At 50.7% G+C, this 19,859-nt stretch overlaps 2 protein-coding genes across 9 annotated transcripts in view; one reads left to right on the forward strand and one right to left on the reverse strand.

Annotated features, from left to right (window-relative positions):
* Positions 1-835: 835 nt before the first annotated feature.
* Positions 836-17,496, reverse strand: ASTE1 (asteroid homolog 1). Of its 6 annotated transcripts, XM_045297640.1 has the most exons (8): positions 17,301-17,496; positions 14,228-14,353; positions 12,027-13,346; positions 9,947-10,157; positions 8,006-8,201; positions 6,161-6,399; positions 4,407-4,486; positions 836-1,290 (listed from the first exon to the last, which is right to left on the reverse strand). In XM_045297640.1, the coding sequence occupies exons 3-7, from the start codon at positions 13,323-13,325 to the stop codon at positions 4,449-4,451; spliced, it is 1,983 nt and encodes a 660-aa protein (XP_045153575.1). In that variant the 5' UTR covers positions 13,326-13,346; positions 14,228-14,353; positions 17,301-17,496; the 3' UTR covers positions 836-1,290; positions 4,407-4,448. The 6 variants fall into 6 exon arrangements, with proteins under 6 accessions (XP_045153575.1, XP_045153574.1, XP_045153570.1 ...); XM_045297639.1 differs by lacking the exon at positions 836-1,290 and having other exon boundaries at positions 4,392-4,486; XM_045297635.1 differs by lacking the exons at positions 836-1,290; positions 4,407-4,486 and having other exon boundaries at positions 5,938-6,399.
* A 156-nt stretch (positions 17,497-17,652) lies between these two features.
* Positions 17,653-19,859, forward strand: part of NEK11 (NIMA related kinase 11) — a 295,896-nt gene continuing 293,689 nt past the window's right edge. For all 3 annotated transcript variants that reach the window (XM_030887665.2, XM_045297456.1, XM_045297457.1), the window contains exon 1: positions 17,653-17,722. The gene's annotated coding sequence lies outside the window, so the exon portion shown is untranslated. The remainder of the gene's footprint in view (positions 17,723-19,859) is intronic.

Below are 19,859 nucleotides of genomic sequence, written 5' to 3' on the forward strand. Positions count from 1 at the left end.
ACTATCAGCTTTCTTCACATTTGCTTATGCACCTGCTGTGTCTTCAGCGATTGTGTCAGGCAGGTGAGCATCATGGAATGCCAATTTAATATAACAAAGTATTCTTGCATTGAGGGAGTACTTGAGTGGAGGCCCAGTGTCCATCTGCTACCTTAATACTAAACCTATAAATAGATGCACATAAATGTATTTCCCCATCCTCATATATATTTACATATATACATGCCTTTATTTAGACCTCTATAAATGCCCTTTGCCTCCTAGCTCTTTCCTCTATTTCCTTTTATTTCCTCTTGTCCACTATCATGCTCAGTCTTCATTTGGGTCCAAACATTCTTTTCCTCCTGGTTTCCCTTTGACTGCCCCCACCCCCACCCGAAACCCTGTTCTGCTCGCTGTCCCTATAGGCTCATCAACCTGGGTTTCATATCCCCAAACACAGAAAAACATGTAACACAACTCCAAGAGGGTGACCTCTTGGTCATTTTTCATGAGCTGTAAATGAGTTATTTACCCTCTTGGTCATTTTTCATGAGCTGTAAATGAGTTATTTCCCCCCCATGTTCCCCTCCCATTTATCCAATGGGGTTGCGTCGTGGAGTATATGTTATCAATACCTTTGTACACGGAGCTGGCATGGCTTGGCCCTGAATTAGCTGGCAGTGTGACAAATGTTACAGACGGTTTACTTTAATCCTCGCTTGTTTCCCACGGTGGACCTCACGTTATGGCTGGTAGACTGTGTCCACCTGCAGCCTGTTGGCTATAGCACGTTCTACTGAGAAGGAGCCACCGCAGCCCCACAGTGCGGACCGACGTCTTCACGCCCCAGCAGGTGTGGCAAAGGCCGAATGGCCCACAACACGTAACATAGTTACGGTCGGTCTGGCTCTAATTCAGGTCGTTTGCGGACCCCTCCTTTAGATACTTGAGGACAAGAAGTTAGGCCGCTGTACCCTTCGGTGAGAAAGGGAGAGGCATCCGTTTTCCCTCCCCTCCAACCTCCCAACCGGTGTTTCCTGTGGGATCCAGGTGCTTGTCTCTGAGGGGAGCAGGGGGACTCCGTCTGCTCTCAGTTGTCATCAACGGGGAGGAGATGCCAGCTAGTGTCGGTCTCCCTTCAGCGCCAAGGCCCGTGTTCTGATCGTGGGTGGGGAGTGCTGGCGTGCTCTCCGTCGTCTGCACACCACGCTCGGAGCTCACCCAGGCTCTCATCTGTGCGAAGCAGCATCTGTGCCTGGCTGGCGATCGCTTCTCCTTTGCACGATTGGGCCCCGTGGTGGTTTTCTCCTGGTACAGACGCAGGAAACGATCATCTGAGTTGGCAAATGCATACCGTCTTGCTAAGGGAGACAGCGGTTAGTGATTATAGAAACCACAGTATCTAACAGCCTCGTCTTAAGGGAAGGAAGCACTTTTTCTCAGAACATTCAATGCCAGTGTCGACCAAAACGTACTGCACGATCTTTCTAAAAATAAAGTTCTCAGAGCAACACTTCTTTAGTGAATTCCTTTTGTACTCCATCCTGGTTGTGTAGACCTTACAGCTTCTCAACATCAGTTATGGGTAGCAGACTAGGGTCTCTTTCTCAGGTGTTCGACTTTAAAATATCAACCTGCCTAGGAACTTAAAAGGTTGTGGTGCTTTGAGTAGCCATGTGATGTCCCCATTCCCAGATTTCAAACCCCCGCCCCCCCCCCCCCATTATTGCCTCTGTCGCCCGTGATGGCTTCTTGGGGCAAGGCAGGGCCACGTGGGAAGCTTGCGCTTCCCAGAGGCTTCAGATGTTCACAGGCATTTGATGATTATAATAATACATCATTGACGACACCTGGTAAACAGAGGCATTTACCAGGTAGATTTTATCATCTCAGCACCCAGAAACCATAAATGCCAACATGCTAATGTAATCTTTATCCCTGTTTCTTGGGCTGTAGATATGAAAGGGCTTCCAAAGTTCGTGGAGATGCTATTTTTAAGAATTCTGCTTCCCACCCACTCTTTGAAGCCCTCACATGGGTTATGCTTGAATACCCTTTCATCGTGTGTGTTCTACCCTCCCCACTTTGAGGATCAGCCTCAAAAAGGAGTGAGTGAAGTCCTCCTGTGTTCTCTGCTTCTCACGTAACAGAGACGCAGCCTTTGGTTAACGTCCATCCTATGAGTGGCCAAAACCTCAGTGTTGGTACATTCTGATGTTTTCTGTTGATAGGTGTGATCAGGTTAGTTAACATCAGCTTTCCCCCCTCCAAAACAAGCTTAAGTTCCCCGATTCTGGTGATAGTGGGTTATATTGTTCATAGAAATCTCCACGTGTCCCCAAAGTGGTGAGAGCAAAATTGTTTTTTGAATACAAACACACACACACACATATAAATATCTATGAGGAGCCTTCCAAAAGCTTGTGGAGATATGGAATTGAAAGATAATGGAATTATGTAACTGATTTGTCTCTCCCCTTCCCTTTATACGGGGCGGCTTCAAAAAGTGTCTGGGAATACTTCTTGAAATTTTTCCACACACACTTTGAAGTCCCCTCATATACCAAGAAAAAGGCCTACCTGTTTTAATCAAAAAGGAGCCCTGGTGGCATAGTGGATTACGTGTTGGGCTCCAAACTACAAAGTCAGCAGTTCGAAACCACCAGCGACTCTTTGCAAGAGAGGTGAACCTTTGTACTCTCATAAAGATGTGTAGTCTTTGTGGTAGTTACATAACTTCACATCAACTTGAAGCTACAGCAAAGCGTAGGGGTGCAGTTCAACCTGTCAATCAGGCCTAATGGTGCCTCCTTGTGGGCGTGGCCGTCTCAGGAACCTCCCCTTCTCTTTCTGCCTTCACCTTCCTGCTGGCCGACCCTGGTTGCTGCCAGAGCCCTGGAGACGCGTCCACCACCAATGGATCCATAAGACTCTGTACCCACTGGCCCATGATATTCCTGCATCCTGCATCATTGCATGTGGCTATGTGAGTCTCAAGAGGGACTTACGGATGAGTATCGGACTTACAGCCTTGAGTTGGACTGGGGTGGGCTGTTTTCTTGATACAGAATTACTTCTTGATATAAAGCTCTTTCTTACACATATATATATATATGAGTGTCACTGGATTTGTTTCTCTGGGCGACCCGGCCTAACACAGTTCACTCTAGTCAGTCATAGGGGTCACTGTGAGTCAGAACTGACTGCGTGAGTCACGCCAGTTGGTGAGTTAGTTTTAACCATGTATCTAAAATAATAAGACTAGCAAGGACCCAGGGATGGCTTGTGCATTATATTTCCTTGACCTTCTTTCTGGACCTCTGAAAGCTGATCCCAGGGCAACCTGTTAGAAACACAGGTGCTGTCTCTTTCATCTCTTCCTTTCGTTTGAGCCTGCTAAATGAGCTGGTGCAGCCCTGCCTTTGAATTTGAAACTTCCAACTTCGACCTTTGACAGCAGACTGAACTTGAACTTGGCATTATTGAGCTCTCTGGGGGGAAGTGCAGAATCCACCTGTCCCGTATGGCTCAGACACATGCTGCTGGCAGACATCTTTTGGATGCAGCTGGCCAAAAGATGGTATTCTATGTGAAACTGGTGTAAGGCACAGAATCATATTCAGCTGTCTTGACTTGAAATGCATCAGAAAACATTATGGGATAAACACTAAGCTACCCACTTCCCTCTCATTAAACATACAAGGTCACCACATTTGGAGGCAGGAACTGCTAAGCGTTATCCGTTTGTGGAAGTGAAAGTCTTCCTCCGCCTGGCACCGGTGCTGGCTGCTGTCCAGGGGCTGCTCAGAGTCCAGTGCATGCTAGCAGTCAAGGGAAACCTTGAACCAGCCGCTGCTTGGCTTTCTTAGGGATGTGGGAAGGGCCAGGATTTAACCCTGGTGGTTGCAGCAAGAAAACATTCCCTGGAAGTGGTCATGTTGTTGTTGTTGTCCAAAGTACGTGAGACAGAGTCTCACCATCCTTGCCTCAAGGAGCATTCTGGCTGCACGTCTTCCAAGACGGCTTTGTTGGTTCTTTTGGAAATAAGTGTTAATATCTCCTTGTATGATTATGCTTCTGTCTCATACCCCAGGCTCCTTTAAATTGAGTTTTAAAAACAATACTGAACGTTTGGACCAGAGAAAGGGCAGGGGGTCCCAAGTGCTCACATAGGAATTCTTCCTTCTGGGCTTACTCCTCCCCCCTCCCCTACCCCCTGTGATTTTGTGAGTTTCTGAGTTGGAGCCTGGCCACCTGCTCATGCTTCCGTGGCTTCCGTAGTCTGTAACTCTGCTGAAATTCCTATAGTGTGTTCTTCGCTCGCCCCTGGTCTTCTGTCCATCTTAGCCCTTTGGGCCTTTGCTCGCTTCCTCTGCCTGGGCAGCCTTCTGCCCTTTGCTTGGGCCACACTGGTCTCACGGTACCTGGGCGTTCTCTTCGGCAGTCTCTCACTTCTCTGGTCGCTTTCATGGGTCTTGTTTTCCACAGGTAAATGTAATAATGGCTGCGGTGTAAAATGTGAAAATAAAAATCATTTATAAATGTTTTGGAAATGATGATGGCAACATATATGCACAAGTAGGCGTAATACAATTGAATGATGGATTGTTTTAAGAGCTGTAAGAACCCCCAATAAAATGATTTATTAAATTTGTTGCATTTTGGTGACTAAAGCCAGTTAATCCATGACAGGTGGATGCTGACACTGCTGATCCTCTTAAGACAGGGGTGGGGAATGATCAGCCCTCAGGCTGCATAAGGCCTGAGAAATTATCAAGACCAGCTAACGTCACACACCACACACCTCACACCTCACCAGAGAGTAGCAGGTCCAGCCATCACTTGCCCTGCCATCTGACTCCTAGCGACCCATCCCGTGGGTTTCCGCTACTGTAACTGCTCACGGAGTAGAGAGCTCCGTCTTTCTCCCGAGGAGCCGCTGGTGGATTTGAACTCCTGACCATGCAGGTAACAGTCCAACACTTGAGTACTACTTCACCGGGGCTCCCTAGCATCACCTTCGAGGTGAACTAATGAAACGTTTGACCAGTGTGGCCTGGAGTGATGTTGTAAAGATCCAAAGGCCTTTGACAGAAAAAAGTGTTGGCCAGGCCTGCTCTACGAGTGGTTCTTCCAGGAAGGGGAGGGACTTGTCCATCAGGCCGTTCAGTCTTTAGGGCATCGCTGCCGGGCTCTGGCCGGGCCAGAGAGAAGAAAGGAGGCCCAGAGTATGTGCGCAGACAAGTGGGATGAAGGTGAGAGTCCACCTGCAGCTCTTCAGCTCTTGCCCACGGCTGCAGTCCCTCTACTCACTGCTCCCCGCCGCGCCCCCCAAGTTCTATTTGGAACTGGTCAGCTCCTTCCCAATCTCTGGGTGTCATCTCTTTAGTAGCCTTGGTGAGTTCCAGAGCAGAGCTGTAAGCTGCAGGAAGAAAGACACTTTTTGTACATAGTCTTCTTGCTATATGTCTGGTACTTTTTTTTCATGAAAAAATGCTGGCTATGATGCACTAAATGAACATCATGTCACATTAGTGGGTTCAGAACATTAGTGTGAAAAGAGCTGGCGTCTCCTGCACATATAGGGGAGATTCTCATTTCTTCACCCGGATTCCTCTTCCCTTGCAGCCCATGTTTCTTCTTCTCTCGGCCCTTACAGCTTCCACTTCTGCCCAAAGTGCTCGTCAGCCCTGCTGTGGTCTCATTCATTAAGTCCCTCCCTTCAGAATATAGATTCCTGTTTCATATCCTTGCTTCTGTCTTCCATGGCCTGGACTGCTCCTACTAGTGCATGAAGAGCAATAGGCTTCGTACAATTTTCGAAATGGTAACAATCCAATTTGTATTTCCAGGACACAATGGAGGCGAGGCGAGTTGCTGTGGTTAGAGAACATTCTAATTGAAATGGGACAGGAGTGTCAACATGTTTTCAAACATATTTAAGAGATCCCGAAGTCATTTAAGTCAAGTTGTCTTTATTAAGTGAATACAAAATACCATGGGTTTTAAAAGCTGACCTCTTATGCCATTGGTCGCCTAAGGTAAATAACAGGATGGTTTTAAGTCACAACGAAGGGTACATCTGGTGCAGACTGAGCTTACTCAGGCTCTACAGCCTCCAAGTTCTCATCCATGAGCAGTGTAAATCGGTTGCTTCCCTTATACAAACATCCAGTACCTGAGGCGGTTCCTGCTCTGGTCTTTGACCGGCTGGTACCTTGTTTCTTCTGCCTTTTCTTTTTGGAATGCGATCGACTCTTCGGTTGGAACACTTCGGGCGGGGCGTATGGCTGCATGGCATGGAACAGAAGTTCATACAGTTGCTTTGCCTCGGGACACGTGCTCAGCAGACTGGCTGCCGACGCTGTGGGCAGCAGCTCGTGGCACAGTCCGTGCACCAGGCTTCCGTTATACAAGCTGTCAAAGGGAGACAGAAGCATGGCGAGAGCTTAGGTTCAGGGCACTTGGCAACGGCCGCCAACGTGGCAGACATGATAGAGGCAAACACACAGAGAACTTGCGTGGCGTCTGAAAATTATATCAAAAATGATTTCAGGATAGCCTGTTCCCTGAAGGAAAGAACTCAGTAGGTGCTTATTACAAAGATGAGTTATTGGCTGGGTGGTCTTGACTCACTTTATCTGCATGTGAAATGGTGAATGCTAACTGGTTTGCCTACAGGCCCCAAACCAGAGGTGATCTAAAGAGGAACATACGGAATCTATAGGTCAGAGGTCAATTAACCCTCGAGTAGAGGGCTCTAGGGCCTTCTCAGTGTGAGGCCCATACTGCAAGGACGCATTTCACCTCAAAACATTTAAAATCCTATCAGCATATTGTGTCTGTCTGGAGAGCACTCATTCACTCACCATTTGAGGCGAAGGCCTCTGTGCTAGGCCCTGGGGCCTACACGGTCAGTCGCTGGCCATCTGTCCTCACAGAGCTTACATTCCAGGGGAGAGACACACACACTAGGTGATCTAAGGGATTCATTCTCTCCCCATCCCTTTTTTTACCGCCTAGGGTGACAATCACCTGGCGTGACAGACAACCCATCGATCCCACCCCTTCTTTCACTGGCCGGCCCTCTGCCACTATCCTTTTTGAACTCTGACCCAGCGTAAGCAGTCCAGGGGGCATAGTGGTTACACATTGGGCTGCCAACCTCAAGGCCAGCAGTTCAACACCACCAGTCACACTCCTCGGGAGAACAAAGAGGCTTTCTACTCCTTTAAGGAGTTAGTCTCAGAAACCCAGGGAGGCAGTTCTACCCCGTCCTCTGAGGTCATTGCGAGTCGCCATCAACTTGATGGTGGTGAGTTTTGTTTTGTTGTATCCAGCTTAAACTCCATCCTCAATGTGACCACAGGGCCATGTCACCTGCTTCCTCTCCCTTCCCACTTGCCTGGCACACCGGGCAGCCCTGGATAAAGCTCCCAGGGCAGCTAACACTCATCCCCTGGAAGGAACCCCACGAGAACGGAGATGCTGTGTGTGCACTCCCCCTCCCGAGTAGGTACTTAACTCTACGAATGGGCGGACTAGGGACGGGGTGAAGAACAAGTCAGGCGGTGAGAAGCCCTACAACACCCAAACAAAGAAAGTAATGGGGACGAGAGTGGCTGGGGGGTGGAGCGGAACCCTATGGGTGTCACACAGGGTGGTCAGAAAATGCCTCGTTAAGATGTCACCGGGAACAGAGACCTGAAGGGAGTTGGAGAATGAGCGCTATCCTGTCAACGACTGCCGCTCCCCATCCTCATGCTAGTGTTTTATGCTAAGGAACTTACCTTGTGTGTGTGTGTGTGTGTGTGTATGTGTCTTACTGTCTTACTGGATCAAATCATGGGCCCATACTTTGGAAATACAGAAATCACGAATTTTCTTTTCCAGCGCTTCAGCTAGCATGGTGACCCCCAGATCAACGACGCCAAGGCTAGTTATGACAAAGGAACGCTGCTTCAAATAGAGAGTTTTCGTTCTCCTGTGTGTCGGCCTGAGCGCAGGTGGCTCGGGTGCTTACCAAGTCAGGTCTGGCTCCGGGAAGGGGCTGGACAGCAGCTGGTTGAGATAGAGCGCCATCTGCAGGCAGGACTGCCACTGGCAGAAGACATGGGCCGCATCTAAATCCACCCTCCCGCTCAGCCGCGTGCGCGCCTTCACCGCACACAGGTCTCTGTACAGCGTCTCGGCCCCTTTCCCCCTCTCATCTTCGGTATCTGGAGAAAGAAAACAGCCCGCGGGCAGTATTTACCCAAACGGGAGTCAGATTCAACTCTGGTGCCGCGTTTGCGTTTGGTTTTTATCCTCCACGTTATCCAACGGCAAATTCCATTAAGGAGAAAATTAGTTGTCGAGACCCAAGTGTTTTTCTCTTTGGGCTCTTTATTAGTTGGACCTCAAAGTAAAAAGCGTGCTTGTTTAAAAATTTGTATAGACTGATCTCTTCAACTTTACTGAACCCAAATAATCCATTTCACCCTTGAAATCATTTCTCTTCCTCTAGTTGACTACTGGACCTTAAGCACATTTACATCTGGAGTCTCCAAATCCTCACTCTGAGAAAAATGCAAATTGCTATTAAATAGCATTCTCCAAGTCCTAACTGTGTGAACAATACCAATTCTCAATAAGTATCGTTCTCTGAAGGATGATGGCAACAAATGTACAAATGTGCTTGACACAATGGATATATGTATGGATTGTGATAAGAACTGTATGAGCCCCCAAAATGATTTTTTAAAAAACCATCGTTCTCTGTACTGTTCCTTTTCGTTAAACTTCCTGTCATGGAGACCCCGATAGCACAGTGCAGTAAGAGTGAAAAGAAAGCGAGACAGCAATGGTCAGAGCATAACCCGTCGGTCTGTATTTTATAGGAGGAAAGTGAGAAGCATAACTCAGAGAAGGTGGGGAACAGTCGCCGTCAGGTGTAAAGGATAAGGGGCGAGTCAAGGAGAGGAATGCATCTGCGCATGCTCAGGAGAAAGAGGCGGCTTTCTACTCCTGCAGTCTCAGAAACCCACAGGGTTTCCGCCTGTGCAGTTTGGCCCTGTCCTATAGGGTTGTGAGTTGGACTTGACGCCACAGCAGTGTGTGCGTATGTGTGTGTTTAGTGTATGCTCAGCTATGCGCTTCTGCAGGCTGGCTTGAGTAGGCGGCAGTAGTGGCACATAGATCAGCTCGAAGGTAATGCCAAGGCGGCCGCCATGGACCAATGAGTGAAGAGCAGCGCACAGAACCTGCCTGGAGGCAGGCCCACGGCCCCAGGGAAAGAAACACCTTCTGTTGGCCTGGCTAAAGGCTGGTGCTTGGAGATTTGTGGGTGCTTATTCAGTGGGTGCAAACACCCCACCAACTGTTGTCAGGTTGATTCCTACCTGTTGTGGCTCTGCATGTGTCAGTGGAGAAATTGCCCCATTCGGTTTTCAATGGCTGAGTTTTCAAAACTGGATCATTCAAATATCATCAGGTCTTTCTGCTGAGATGCCTCTGGGGTGGGTGGGGTTTTTCTAACCTTTCAATTAGCAGAGCTCACCTGTCAGTCCCAATCAGGAGGCACTTAAAGCAGGAGCGGGGTTGTAATCATTTTATTTCTCTCCGATAACAGTCCCTCTGACAGGTACTCTCAGACTTGAGTCTTAAAACCTGACATGTCTTGTGGTCTGTCATGGATGGAATTGTGTCTCCATTTTGGGAACCGGGATCCTCCCGTGGTTTGGCAGTGAGGTGCTGATGTGGTTTAACAGTTATGCAACAATCACCCAATCGGTGCTCTAGTGAGATGAAGCAATTATACGAGGATTGGGGCGAAACACCCTTATTCAAGTCCAAGCCCTGACCTGACACAATGGTAGGGGAGTTTGCCTGGGGCATGGGCTGCATGAGAAAATAGACATGGAAGATAGAAGAAGTTCGGTAAGCAACCCGGCGAAGTGTACTCCTGGGAATCCCAGATACCTACCAGGGCCGTCGATCATGGCATGCAGGGGCCCCACCAGCATCCCCAGCAGTAAGGCCTCTACGTGAAGAAGCTTTGCCTGGACCTCTGGGTGCTGCAACCAGTAGCAACTGACAGCCACGGGCAACCGGAGCGAGTCCGGGACAGGGTCCAGGGTGGTCCACTTCACCTTCAGGGTTTCTAACAGAAGCAACTCTCGTTTGTCAGATGGAAGCTGAAAACACACAGCCAGTAGCCGGCGGTTACTGTGGGGAAACCTTTGCTTTCCCCTTAGCGTGAAGAGAGTGCCAAAGGGACTCGCCGAACCGCTCATCATCCAACTCATCTTCCTGTGGAAACGAAACCAGCTACCCTCAAAGCACTTAGAACATTAGTTAAGTATTTGATACTGCTGGCAGAGTGACTGTCCTGTCTAGTCGAGCTATACAGCCTAAGCTCATGCCATTCTGGACCCTCTATCGAGTGTGGTGAGCCTCTGAGTTCTGTGTGCACATCAAACAAGCCGGGGTGTGTGGCCAAATTTACACCCTTGGTGCCGTGGCCTTGGCCAGGTTTGATGCTCTATACATCTCAGGGAGCCTAGGAACCTCTGAGCCACCAAGATCTATACTCCTGGAAATCCTACCCTTCCTTGTTTCCATGGGCTCTACTTTCTCCACGGGAACCCTGAACACATAGCGGTTATGCATTGGGCCACTAACTACAAGGTCAGCAGTTCAAATCCACCAGTTGGCCCTCAGGAGAAAGACTTGGCTTTCTACTCCTGTCATGAGTGATGGGCTCAGAAACCCACAGGGGCAATGCTGCCCTGTCCTGTAGGGGTGATGAGTCACAACTGACTCAATGGCAGTGGGCTTACCTTCTCTGTGAAGCCAGCCCTTCTGTCACCTCAAAAGGCAGACTCTGTGTGGCACAGCAAGGGACCTATTTGGGTCTTGCTTCACATCCCTCCACAGCTTGAATGCCTACTTGCCTTTGTGTTTTCCCAGAGGACACTGTGCTTAACACCCCACCTCTCCCTCGCATAGTCCCCACACCTCCTTGCTTTGTGGTGGTGCTGAATACGGTATCTGCTGCCTGAAAGGCCGGTGCCTCAAAGCCACCGGCTGCATCACAGGAGGGAAGGCGAGGCTGCCTCCTGGTGAGAAGATTTACAGCCGCAGGTCCCTTCTATCGGGTGGCTGTGAGTCAGGTGACTCACCGACAGTGGGCTGGGCTGCACCCTGCTTGCAATGATACACACCTCACTCTGTGGTGCACTTGAAATAGCATCACCATTAAGCACTAGACCAGTCTGATTCAGGCTTCCTGGTGACACAGTTTTACGTAATTTAGGGAGTCGCCAGCATCTCAGAACCATGAAGGATCTTGTAGGTAACAGGCTCTTATCAAGAGACCAAGCTGGCACCTTAGAAGGTACCTTCAGGGGGACTTTACACTCCCACTTTAAGAGGAAAAGAGGTTGTAGTCCTAGTACCTACATACTGCCAGAAAAAGATTTCTTCTGAAGTTTCTGCAAGGATGAGAGAGCCTGGCACATTTCTCAACACCTGGTGGCACCCGGCTAGTTGGGGACTGAGCAACAGCTTAAAATAGAGATGCTAACCTGCTATACACCAGGAGCGGTCAGCATTTGCCAAATTCTCTCATCAGTGCACAAAGAGCGTCAGAGAGTGGAATAGCTAAAGACTTGTGATTAAGTTTTTGACAAGGATGATGCTTTAAAAAAAAAAAAGAAATATTAGCTACTTACATTTAAAATAAAATCTACTCCTTATATGTCCCTAAACTGGTAGCAGACCTCCCTCAGTTTGTGGTAGTAAGCAAGGCTCTATATCTGGAACTGTGGCTGCCCAACGGTAAAAGCGCTCAGCCACTACCTGAAAGGCAGACAGTTCCAACCCAACAGCCATCCGGCCTGGGCTGGGGGCCGGAGGAGAAAGATGTGTCTGCTCCTCTGAAAGTTGACCACCAGCTCCGGACACCCCAGGGGCCAGGTGCAGTGCATTGGCATGGAAACCACAAGGGGTTTGCAGCGCAGGATTCTAACCTGCACCTCACCTTCCGTGGTTACCGGGCTCACCTCGGCCAATTTGCCTAAATCCGACTGCTCCTTCGGCAGTCTCACAGCGTGAACCACGGACGTCTTGATGTCCTTCTGGTTCCTCTCCACTTCGCTGACGGCGACCGGTGAGGACGCCCCCGAGGGCCTGCTCTGCGGGCGAGGGTCGGCGCTCAGCAGGAGCGCGTAGATGGCCTGCCGGATGGGCTGGGACGTTCGGTGGGCACTGGGCCGCTGCATGCTTTCCACCTGCGGCTGGAGAATGGTCCTCCGCAGCACCAGGGCGTCGCTGATGAAAGGCGAGAGCTGGCCTCGCGCCAGGGCCGCCAGCACCCACCCGGGCAGGCCGAGCTTCGGGGCGTCGGGGCAGACGCCGGCGCCGTGCTGGAAGAAGTCCTGCAGCTTCGCGGGCGACGGCTCGTAGTCTTGCACGGCCCGGCCGAGCAGCGCCCGCGCCTGCTCTCGATCCCGCGGCGGGAGGCACTGGACCACGTGCTCCAGCGCCTGCGCTGGGCCGGCACAGCGGGACAGCCAGTGCAGGAGCGCCACCAGCCGCTGGTGCCTCCGCCCCTTGGGGGCGGCCGCTCCGACGCGCGGCGGCAGCTGACGCAGCACCGCCCCCACGTCGGGCGTGCTGACGTAGTCGTTCCCACAGAGCACCGCGAAGAGCGGCAGCAGCGCTCGGTTCGGGTGGCCGAAGTGGCGGCACAAGGCGTCCGCGGAGAAGCACGCGGCGGGGACGTAGCGGTGTGGCGAGCCTGTCGCAGCAGTCACGTGTCTCCACTGAAAGCCACTCAGGGGGCAAAACCCAGCTTTCAGGTCAAAGATGCAGAAGTCGCTGTCGGACGACAGCACGGGGCAGTTCCAGTGGTTGGCCAGCGTCGTGATGTCCCGGTCGGCCTCGGAAAAGCACTGCACGAAAGGGACCTGCGCCCTGATCAGAACCTGCAGGAAGACTTCCCGGAGGAGTAAGGGGCACACAGAGCCAGCCCGGCCCAGTGAGAGGGCGTGGGCCAACTCGATCTTCTTTCTGAGGCGGTCCTTTAAAGTCGCAAGCTTTTTATCCGAAATGTCACACCCGCCGTCCAGTATCACGTAGGGACGGATGTTACAGGCAAACAGGGATGCAAAAAACTCCTGTGCCACGTCGGCGAAGGAATCGTAGTCGCCGCCATAGCGGAGCTCCAAGCCCGAGTTGAAGCAAAGCCAGTGGAAGAGGGAATAGGCGTCGATGATAAGGTTTGTGTCCCGCAACTTCAAGTCCGTGAAGAACTCCTTGCGGTGATCGTCCACGAAGCTCATCAGCCCCCGGACACCCATGAGCAGAGTCTGAAGAAGGCCCTGCTACAAACAATCGGAAACACTGTCAATTGACATCGGGTGCGATCGCCTCCAACACCATGAAAACGGCGATGCTGTAAAGCAGGGCTCCTTAAGAAGCTGGTAACACGTGCATTAACAAGCACTTCCCCAAACACCTCGGATTCATTACACGTTTGATTTTGAATTACTTTTCGGTCGTTACGGCGTTTGGAAACCTTTTACCATTGCCACATTTCCCCCAAACCCCCTCATTCAGTTAGTTACTCCACCGCCATATGAGGTTGAAGGTCACAGTTCAAGAAGCTTCACCATAAAGCGGGGCTTCAAACCACTTCTTCCCGGTTCAGTCATGAACAGAGGAAGCAAAATCCACACAAGTGCACCTTTTAATGGTTTTTAATGAATAGTTTTTCACCAGACCTGAATTTTTTAAAAAATTGGGTGAACTGGAATGACAACCGGAAGAGGAAAAGATTACACGATGAAGCCCTGCTGGAAACGGATTCTCCTTCTTAGAAAACAGGGGCCGCGGTGGCGTTGCATAGCAACCGAATCTCTTGCCCCTCGGATTTTCAGCCGACTTGGAAGCTGAGGTGCCCAACTCAAAAATGGCAGCTGACTGAACCACGATGTGTGTGTGTCGCTCTCCACAGTTGTGCCAATAATCCAATCTCACCCATCACAGCTGTGAAAAACCTCATTACATCTCTTCTGAGTCCCGGGCTTGATCCATTGGATCTCCTATTCTGGTTACGGCCCTAGATTGCCCACATTTAAAACATTCTAGTCTGTCCCAGTTTCACTTCATCGGCGGAACCAAGACTACACCGGTACGTAGTCCAGCTCTAAAGCGTTCTTTAGAGAGAAAGTCTGAAGTGCCAGAATTTAAGAACACTCACCTACATCAGCAGACTGCACCAGCTAGCGAGCCACCTCGTCATTCTGCTTTCTTCGAGTGTACAAGGCACACACCCAAAGGTTTCACTGAGTTCTGATCCGAGGGGGAGGGGGCGCTATTGGTAATTCTAAAAGGAAACAAGTCTAAGTCCATCAGTGACACACCAGCATACTGTTTCTATCGTCTTAGCTGTGATACTGAGATACAGAGTAGTCATATCTTTTAACAGACAATTATTTTGTGGAGTCAAAGTAGAAAGTCCGGGGCTGTAAAAATAATAACCGTAACAATCTAAAGCTTAATAACAGGGACACATTGGCCTTCAGTTAACAAAGTGTGAAGGACCAATATTAGGGTTCTATTTTGCTTTGTTATTGAAAATCAGCCTGAGCATTTCAGGCCTGTGAGTTTCTGGGCTCTGCCAGTTAAAGGGGAAACTACTGCTCCTTGCCTCCAAGAACTCAATGCTCTGGTTTCACCCACCCAAAGGCTCTTTTCATCTTCTTGTCTTTTGCGTTACCTGCAACACTCTCACTTCTCCCATGAGTCTAATTTTGCTCATAGAATCCATCCAGTTACCCAGATGCTGTGAAGCACTTCTAACCCCATGTACGTCAGAGTACAGCTATGCTTTCTTGACAGGCTGACTTGGGGGCAGAGGATTGCCAGGCCTTTCTTTGGAGGTATTTATTGGTGGACTAGAACCTCCAATCTTGCCACAGGTTTGGTTAGAATCCAAGGGCAATAGCCATTTGCACCACCCAGGGAATCACTCACAGGATCAGTATAACTGATTAGTATTCATGGGGAATTGGTTCCAGGGCCCACACGAACACTAAAATCCAATAATGTTCAAGTCCCTTATAGAAAATGGTAGAGTATTCTTATATACCGTAGGTACATCTTCCTGTTAACTTTCAATATCTCTAGATTACTTATGTGTAATTCAATGTCAATAGCACTTCATGTTCCCTCTTAGGAAAGACGAGGCTCTCTAATCCCTTACAGAGTTACGTCTCTGAAACCCGCAGGAGCAGTTCTTGTCTGTCATTTAGGGGCATGAAGAGTCAGAAGCCACTTGATGGCAGTGACATTGGGTTTGGGCTATGAGGGATTGCTTTGACCATGTAATTGTGTTGTTCCTTCATTTTTGATCCACAGTTGAATCAGCAGATGTGGGGATATGGAGGGCATCTGGATTTCTTTGGTTTCAGGCTCCAATCAGCACAGCAGTTACGGATTCTGTCTTCAGTAAAAGCGGTGCCAGTAAGATTTCGAGGCGCTGCTGTACTGAAACGATTGTGCATCCAAGCCAGGTTCCCCGGCGGCCTCCTTTCCCTAAGGCTCAGGAAGACTCCTCCGGGTGCGTGTGAGTCCAGGGCAGCGCGGGAGCCCCGGAGGGCAAGCAGGGGCGGAGAACCTTGAAAACCGTGAGGTCCTCAGGCGCCCTGGGAAAACTTGTGTTGAATGCTACGTCAGGCACATTTCCCTGTTTACAGAGCCAGTCTGAGAGTGTCCTTGAGCCAGGCCCACTCTCCATTCCTGAGGCCCCTGGGGGACCCAGCCTCCAGCAGCCACCAATCATGAGCCCTCTTGCAGTTAAGAGGCCCAAACTGCTGGGTGTCACAGAGACCCGTGCTGGGCGCTTCTCACAGCTCACCCTGCATGAAAACCTTCCTGCCTTGGGTCCGATCCCACGCAGAGTGACCCCATAGGACCGAGTAGAACCCCTGTGCGTCTGTGGAACTGTAAATCTCGTCTTTCTCCCTCATCTAGCCTAGGTGGAAGCCGGCACTTTCTCTCCACCCATTTTACAGGCAAGGAAACTGCAGCGCACACACCGGTTCAATAACTTGCTCAGGATCACATGACCAGTAAAGCAAAACCCATTGATGCTTTTTCCTCGATTTAGGGGCAGAGGGACCTCTGTGTCCTGATGGGGAGGAGGGTGTGGCGGGAAGGCAAATAAACAAAAAAAAAGCTGTGCCATTTGCATCAACTCTGATTTTTGTGTGTGTGCATAATTTTGATTTTTAAGAATACACCATTATATTGAGTTTGGGGCATCCCTTTATATCTTGCGCCCAACTCACTTCACCCTAGTTCCAGTCCTTTCTCTACCTCCGCATCCTGTCCTATGTAGTGTTAATTTCTTTACAAGTCTATCCTGCAAGCGGACTGTATCCATTCACCAAAAACCAATTTAGGGCACCTTACCCAAAGTTGCTCAACGAATGCATACTGAATGGAGGAAAGGAATATGGGCCAGGTTTCAAAAAGTCTATGCACAATTGGAATGGAAGGGTAATGGAACGTTTCTGCAGCATTTTGAAGGCCCCTTCCTAAATCCACGTCCTCAAAAGTAGGCCTCCACGTTAGGTTTGGGGGATGGTTTTCCCATTCTTGCTTCTCAGCGCTGAAAATCCTGCGGCAGAAGCACTTTTATAAGTCCAAGTAACTTTTATGAGGGAAAATGGGAGTTCCAGTTGATATAGTGTCAGATAGTACTCGCTATAGGAGGGTGTGGTGGCGGTGGTGAGGAGCTGCACTAGAGTGAGGGTTTGAGACCCAAACTGGCCTTCTGGGGAGCCAGGAAAAGCACGTGGAAATGGCCGGAAAGGAGGTGGGAAGAGTCTCAAAACCAAAAAAAGGGGTGTAGAACCGAAAGAGCAAAATCCTTCCCTCGGTTTCTGCTTTCTATCCCTTCCTACCCCCCCACGGGGCAGGGGTTAAAGGTGCTGGCTGTTCTTAGTGGGCGCGTTTAGGCGCATTTGTGACATAGTGTTGCTGGTTTCTAGTGTGCCTGCCCAGCTTTGGGTCTCCCCCACAGGCTTCGAATGTGTGCCTGATTTCTTTAAACCCCTTCATTTGTGGCATGGCCGGCTAATTTTCGTTTAGCATAGGTATGCAGTGGAGACGACCCCTTTCCCCCTAATCTCCCTGCCTGTCACATCCAGGTACCACCGCAACCCTCACATTCCGCCACTTGTCAGGCAGCAGACCCACCTTCTGCCTGGCCCAACCCCACCCCGGGACAAGGGAAGGGGAACCCAGGAAAGACTGCAAGCGCTGACCTGCGAGAACGCGTCCACGAACCGGAAGTCCGAGCATGACGTCACGGGGGAGCCCGGTTCCCAGGGAGCGGGGAAGTCCTTGGCGCCAGGTTGCTGGAAAAGGGCTTTCGGGGCTCAGAGGCAAGAAGTCACCAAAGAAAGTTGGGGAGCACCCCTCCACACGGCGACTGTCTGCTGAGGGCGCCGGTCGGCTGTTTCCTCCCGCCCACTGGGCTCCGCGATCGCTGCCCTCCGAGTGACAGGCCCCGGGACGCCCCGCCCCGAATTCCCGGCACGCCCCGCGCCGTCTCCCTGACGACGCGGATAAACAGAGCTGGCGGGCGGCGCTTCCGGGGTTCCGCAGGCGCCGCTGCCCGCGCGTTGAAGGCCGGGCCTCTGGGATGCGCCTGGGGCAGCCGCTCCTCTGCCAGAGACCGGGAAAGGTATGCCCACGGCGGCCCTCGGGACGTGTGGACGGTGGTGGTTCGAGCTGCACGCGCCCGGTGACCCCCCTTTTCAGCCCCATCCCCCGGCTTCCAAGTGCGGCCTCCTTACGACCTGATCTGCAATAAACCCCCAAACCCACACCCACGGCCGGCTCATAGCCACCCTATAGGATGGCCCTTATTAGAACAGTCCTGGGGAGTTTTAAAGAATCACGGGAGCAAAAAGCAGCCGATGGGCTCGAACCTCCAAACTTGTGGTTAGCAGCCCAACACAGCCCACAGCGCCACGAGAGCCCCAGTTTCGCTCTCATTCTCCACCCCCCGCCCTCCCTTCCTCACGTTGCTGGTGCCTTGGATAGGTGTTCATGCGCATTAGGAGATGTTAAATAAAGCCAAGAAATGGTTTGCCTTCTACTCGAGTGACACCTGGCCTCAAACTTGCCTCCTCTGATCTATTAATATGGGGAAATGAGCAATTCCTTTTTCATCTTCCCCCAGCCAGATCAGCTTCACATACAAAGGATCATTTACTGCAGGCAGTGAGCTCTCCTTTCTGACAAAGTCCAGCCTTTTTTTGGCTTGTTGCCAGTTGGTGGGCTAGATGCTTATTTATGCTACAAAAGTAGTGAAGACCTGCCAGGCTGGATGCCAGGCACCAGGGGTCCAGAGATAAAGGAGGCCTGCTCCTGTGCTCCAGTCTTGGTAGGATGGAGCTTCAGGGGGTCTTGCCACGTGAGCACCTAGTGCTAAGATGTAGACTGCATTCTCAGCCAGCTGGGGTTCCAGATGGCTAACAGTGGACTACAAAGGGAGCAGAGCCCGTCTGCGCCTCCCTGTCCTCCAAGTCCAGTCATAGCCATCCCGTGGGACAGTGAAACTGCAGCAAGTAAAACTTCACGGGAACTCAAAGCCACCAGGCTGGCTGGCCTTTCAGTTAGCAGTCCAAGAGTCACCTGCTAAGCCAGCAGGGTTTCTTAAAAGTCTGTGAGGCCCTGCCATCCAGGTGATTTTGACTCCTGGCGACCCTCCAGGACAGGGTAGAACTGCCCCAACGGGTTTCCAAGACTGTAACTCTTTCCCGGAGTACAAAGCCCCAGCTTTCTCCCGAGGAGCAGTTGGTGGTTCCGAAAAGCTGGCTTTGGGGTTAGCAACACAACACTTGACGCTCCCTAGAGTCTGTGAAATGGGCCCAAGTTTAGGCTAAAGAGAGTCCTTGGGTAGAGTAAAAAGTCGACTACGCAGCTGCTAAGGAAAAGGAGACGGCAGACCCTACCCAGAGACACCTTGGAAGAAAGATCTGGTGACTTGCTTCTGAAGAAGCCACGGCTTTGAACGCCGTGCAGGACGTAGTTGTTCTCTGACACATGGGGTTGTCCTGGGTTGGGCGCCACTACAGCCACTGTCGTTTTAAATGTGTGGCCCCATGGCGTTGTGGTTCTGTGCGGGGCTGCTAACCACAAGGTCTGCAGTTTGTTCTGCAGAACGAGGTGTTCCTCGGGCACAAGAGGAGGCTTTCTTCTCTTGTCAAGAGTGAGTCTCTGAAACCCACGGGGCAGTTCTACCCTGCCCTGTAGGGTTGCTATGAGTCAGAATAGGCTCATTGGGGTGGCCTGCACACCAAACTGGTTTCAGATACCTGAAATCCCGATGAGCAGAAATCCCACGTAGACACAGCACTCACCTGCAAATTGGAATTTCTCAGGAGAACTCCCTTGGCTGCTCCAATTTGGTCTCTCACAAACGGGAGCTTATTCCAATTTTTGGCCTAAGGGAGTTACCGGAAGATCTGATGGGCCCTTGTCCATAGAAAAGGCTGCGTGCAGATCTTGCATTTTTCTGAGCAGCTTCTTTGGCCAGAATGCACTGCCTTTAAGCGAGCAACGGAGGCAATCAAAAAGGCCTATTTGGACACCTGCTCCGTTGCCGGAGAGAATCTCACCAGCTTTTAATTATCTGCAGTCACGATAACCCCATATAACTGTTTATGTCTTCTGGTCATCTTAGGGATGGGCCCCAAAGCTGGCGTTCCAACCTCGTGCTAATGTGTTGGTGTTGTCACACAGGTGATTCATTTCTTGTTAAAAAGAAATCACAAGGCCTGGTGTCTATTGTCCTCACTGGGGTAACTTAGCCG

The sequence above is a fragment of the Echinops telfairi genome, unplaced genomic scaffold (assembly GCF_000313985.2).
Source record: "Echinops telfairi isolate 266 unplaced genomic scaffold, ASM31398v2 ScPeMD7_7420;HRSCAF=8458, whole genome shotgun sequence".
Lineage (NCBI taxonomy): Eukaryota > Metazoa > Chordata > Mammalia > Afrosoricida > Tenrecidae > Echinops > Echinops telfairi.

Excerpts from the sequence above, each read along its gene's own strand:
- ASTE1 (XM_045297638.1), bottom strand. The coding sequence starts at position 13,325 with ATGGGTGTCCGGGGGCTGATGAGCTTCGTGGACGATCACCGCAAGGAG. Across the intron at positions 10,158-12,026 it reads ATTTAGGCAAATTGGCCGAG|CTTCCATCTGACAAACGAGA; the intron begins GTGAGCCCGGTA and ends GTGTGTTTTCAG. Across the intron at positions 6,400-8,005 it reads CCGGAGCCAGACCTGACTTG|CTTGTATAACGGAAGCCTGG; the intron begins GTAAGCACCCGA and ends TCCCTTTGACAG.